At 44.9% G+C, this 3,856-nt stretch overlaps 1 protein-coding gene across 1 annotated transcript; it reads right to left on the reverse strand.

Annotated features, from left to right (window-relative positions):
- Positions 1 to 665: 665 nt before the first annotated feature.
- On the reverse strand, positions 666 to 3,609 carry LOC122542910 (zinc finger protein 239-like). The gene is made up of 2 exons (XM_043681055.1): positions 3,212 to 3,609; positions 666 to 2,546 (listed from the first exon to the last, which is right to left on the reverse strand). The coding sequence occupies exon 2, from the start codon at positions 2,503 to 2,505 to the stop codon at positions 1,654 to 1,656; it is 852 nt and encodes a 283-aa protein (XP_043536990.1). The 5' UTR covers positions 2,506 to 2,546; positions 3,212 to 3,609; the 3' UTR covers positions 666 to 1,653.
- Between the last annotated feature and the right edge of the window lie 247 nt (positions 3,610 to 3,856).

Here is a 3,856-nt window from a genome sequence, read left to right on the forward strand (position 1 = left end):
CCATCAGAAGATTGTGCCAGTGAAGAGATATAGGACAGATTGCAGCACTGACTATCCCGCTCAGTGTGATCCTGAATGGCATTCAGGCTGAGGTTCTGCTCCTGTCACAAACCCACAGCCACTTCCACCTGGAAGGACAAGGCCAGCAGATACATGGAAACACCACCACCTGCAGGTTCTCCTCCAAGTCACTCACAATCCTGAACTGGAAATACATCACTGTTCTTTCACCGTCACTGGGTCAAAATCCTAGAATTCTCTCCCCAGTGGCATTATGGGCCAATTTAAAGCATGTGGACTGCAATGGTTCAAGGCAGCAGCTCGTCACTAGCAGCTCATCACCAGCTTTCAAGAGCAACTAAGGACAGGCAAAAAGTTCTGGCCAGCCAGCTACACTCATATCCCAACAATGAATAAAATAATTGTTTGATGTGGGCGGCACGGTGGCACAGTGGTTAGCACTGCTGCCTCACAGCGCCAGAGACCTGGGTTCAATTCCCGCCTCAGGCGACTGACTGTGTGGAGTTTGCACATTCTCCCCGTGTCTGCGTGGGTTTCCTCCGGTTTCCTCCCACAGTCCAAAGATGTGCAGGTCAGGTGAATTGGCCATGCTAAATTGTCCGTAGTGTTAGGTAAGGGGTAAATGTAGGGGTATGGGTGGTTTGCGCTTCAGCGGGTCGGTGTGGACTTATTGGGCCGAAGGGCCTGTTTCCACACTGTAAAGTAATCTAATCTAAATCTCTAACAAGGTGATTAAAATCAAAAACTAAAACAATAGCCCAGAAATTCCATACAGATTAATGTAGTTTAACTTCTTATTTAATTGATTTTAAGATTGAATCTGGTCAGATTAAAAAAAATATTCACTGGTTTGGTGCTGCAGATTTCTGGACAGGGGCCTCCTATGATGAACCTATCCAGGAATCCTTGATCATCGTAGAAATCATGCACCTTTTTTTAAGTAGAGTGCTGTATTCTGAAGTTTAAAACTTCCAGCAGAGACGTGAAAGACTAAGTGAGAGGGTACGTTGGAAACAGTTGAAGGGTGACAGGTGGATGAGGTGGAGCATACTGGTAGTTGAGGGAATTAGGGTGCCAAGTGAATGTAAGACATAAATGCACGGTAAGATGATGAGTGCTTACAGTAAGTTGGAGAGTTGTCATCACAGGTGAGGTCAGAATGTTGTGTTAAGGGTAGGTCTGGTGCTGCCAGGTCTGGTGGGCTCAGGTCAGGAGTGCGGCTTGTAAGGAAACCTAGGGTGGTGTCATTGGTAAGGACTAATGCTGAGTCAAACTTTCATTTTTTTCATCCTCTACCCTTTCTTGGAGAGCAATTGAGCTTAAGTGAGATGGAACTGTCAGAATTCTTAAACTTTAAGGCTCTTTTCAAAGAGTTCTGGACACAGGAAAATTGTCCATTGGAATTTTCAATTTCCTTTCGCATCACTGATGCACAACTTCAGTTTACTCTGTTGAAACAACTACCTGGCCTATAAAGTATCTAGGTTAATGTCTTTCAACAATGCTTCCTGATTTACTCAAAATATCAAATTCCATCTCAGTTAAACAAGTGATCAACATCAGTAGGAACAAATACAGTTCAATCTTGGATGTGAATAACAGCATTATGAACAGCAGAATCCAGCCCTGCAGTCACAGGTGAAGTTGATGGTGTCTCAGCAGATCAGATGACTGAGTGAATCCTTTCCCACAGAGGGAGCAGGTGAAACGCTTCTGCCCACCGTGAGTGCGTTGGTGCTTCAATAGGTACCTTTTACTTTTAAATCTCTTCTCACATTCACAACACTGAAAAGGTCTCTGATCAGAATGGACAAGTTCATGTTCAATGAGATGGGATGACTGAGCAAATCCCTTCCCACACATAGAGCAGGTGAATGGCCTCTCCCCAGTGTGTGTTTGTTGATGTCGCAATAGATGGGATGAATCAATGAATCCCTTCCCACACACTGAGCAAGTGAATGGCCTCTCCCAAGTGTGAACTCGCTGGTGTGTCAGCAGATCCTTTTTGCTTTTAAAACTTTTTTCACAGTCAGAGCACTGAAATGGTCTCTTATCAGAGTGTGTGAGTTTATGTTCAGTGAGATGGGGTGATTGAGTGAATCCCTTCCCACACACAGAGCAGACAAATGGTCTCTCTCCAGTATGAGCACGTTGGTGCGTCAATAGGGCAGATGATTGAATAAATCCCTTCCCACATATACAGCAGGTAAATGGCCTCTCTCCGGTGTGAATACGCCGATGAGTTTCCAGCTCATAAGGATAACTGAATTCCTTCTCACAGTCTCCACATTTACAGGGTTTATCCCCAGTATGAATGCGCTCATGTCTTGACAGACTAGATGACTGGCTGAAGCCTCGTCCACACACAGGACACATGTATGGTTTCTCTCCATAGTGAACAGTGTTCTTTGCTTCAATATTCAAAGGCCAATGATGTTCATGTGCTGATGAATCAAGAGACTTTGTCAGATCTTGATGTGACATTTGGTTTATGCTTTACCTCAACACATTCTCCTTCTAAAAGCCTGTAAAATTGGGGAAAAAGGAAGCATAAAAGAGAATTCCCAAAACACAAAGCAACTTTTGAAACTAAACTTAATGAATTTGCCCATTTGTGGGTCAGGTACTAGGACATTGGCCATTGAAAGTGATGGATTATCTTTACCACAAGGACTGCAAAAGGTCCCAGAAGGCCTATCACTTTTTCAAACGATCATAGGGGACTGGCAATAGATACTGGTCTGACTAGTGATATGCATATTCTACCAATTCATTATGAACCTATATTTGAGAATGGATTAAGAACTTCCAGAAAAATATTTACTGCTAAAATTGTTCTTCATATTGGAGGGGGTATATCTAGCAACCCCCTGAATATCAGCTAAAGTCTACTTTCCAGGAGAGTCTGACATTAGCAGTTGTTAACCATTTTTTAAAGTTCAAGATGATTTGAGGTTAATCCCAGCAGCTCTTCCGTCATCTCTAACCAACGGAAAAAAACATGCAAGTGGAAGCATGCAAAAGGACATCTTCTGCATTCAACGCCTACCCTGATTCAAACCGGTTTATGTTTTTTTTAAAAATATTACCGATGTTGGAAATTAAAAAGCGAGAATGCTGCAACCATGCACGGAGGTCGGGTAGCAATTGTAGAAAAGCAGAAGTGAATTGTTTCTAGTCGCCGACCTACCGTGAGAATGTAATAAAAGACACATGGTGGCCCGTTCGGAGTAATGGCAGTCACCACTCCCACAATTCATAAGGCCTCAGAAACTACTCTATCCAACTCGCGTCTTCATCGGGCGTTGAGAATGCGCGTACACCGTAGGGCTAACCGCAAGGCATTCTGGGCAGTTCCTTTGTTGTGAGTCAGACACAGTTGAAACGGGAGGAAAACCGAGGAGGCGGCGGCTTGCATCAAGAAGGCAAAGCATCATCTATTTAATGATGCTCCCGTGCATCCTACAGCCCGGTTCACGACGCACATTCACCGCTGGGCCTGCTTTGATTCGAGGCCCCTGAACCAGTGAGACTCGAGGTCCCTGAAGCTCCGCTCGCTCCCGTGCAATCTGGTGTCGCACTACGCGTGCGCCGTGCTGGCGGGCGTTAACTGGGTTGGTGTTTGTGGGGGGGAGGGGGAGACGGCGTCTGCGCAGTTTGTCTCCGGTTATTGATAAGGCGTATTCCGGTTCGCCATGCATTCTGGGTATGTCCAACTGCCATTTCATGAATACGGTGTAGAAGTGCCGGTGTAGGACTGGAGTGGACAAAGTTAAAAAATAACACAACACCAGGTTGTAGTTCATTAATTTTATTTGGACATCCACGCTTTCGG

The sequence above is a fragment of the Chiloscyllium plagiosum genome, chromosome 41 (genome assembly GCF_004010195.1).
Source record: "Chiloscyllium plagiosum isolate BGI_BamShark_2017 chromosome 41, ASM401019v2, whole genome shotgun sequence".
Taxonomy (NCBI): Eukaryota; Metazoa; Chordata; class Chondrichthyes; order Orectolobiformes; family Hemiscylliidae; genus Chiloscyllium; species Chiloscyllium plagiosum.

Excerpts from the sequence above, each read along its gene's own strand:
- LOC122542910 (XM_043681055.1), bottom strand. The coding sequence starts at position 2,505 with ATGTCACATCAAGATCTGACAAAGTCTCTTGATTCATCAGCACATGAA.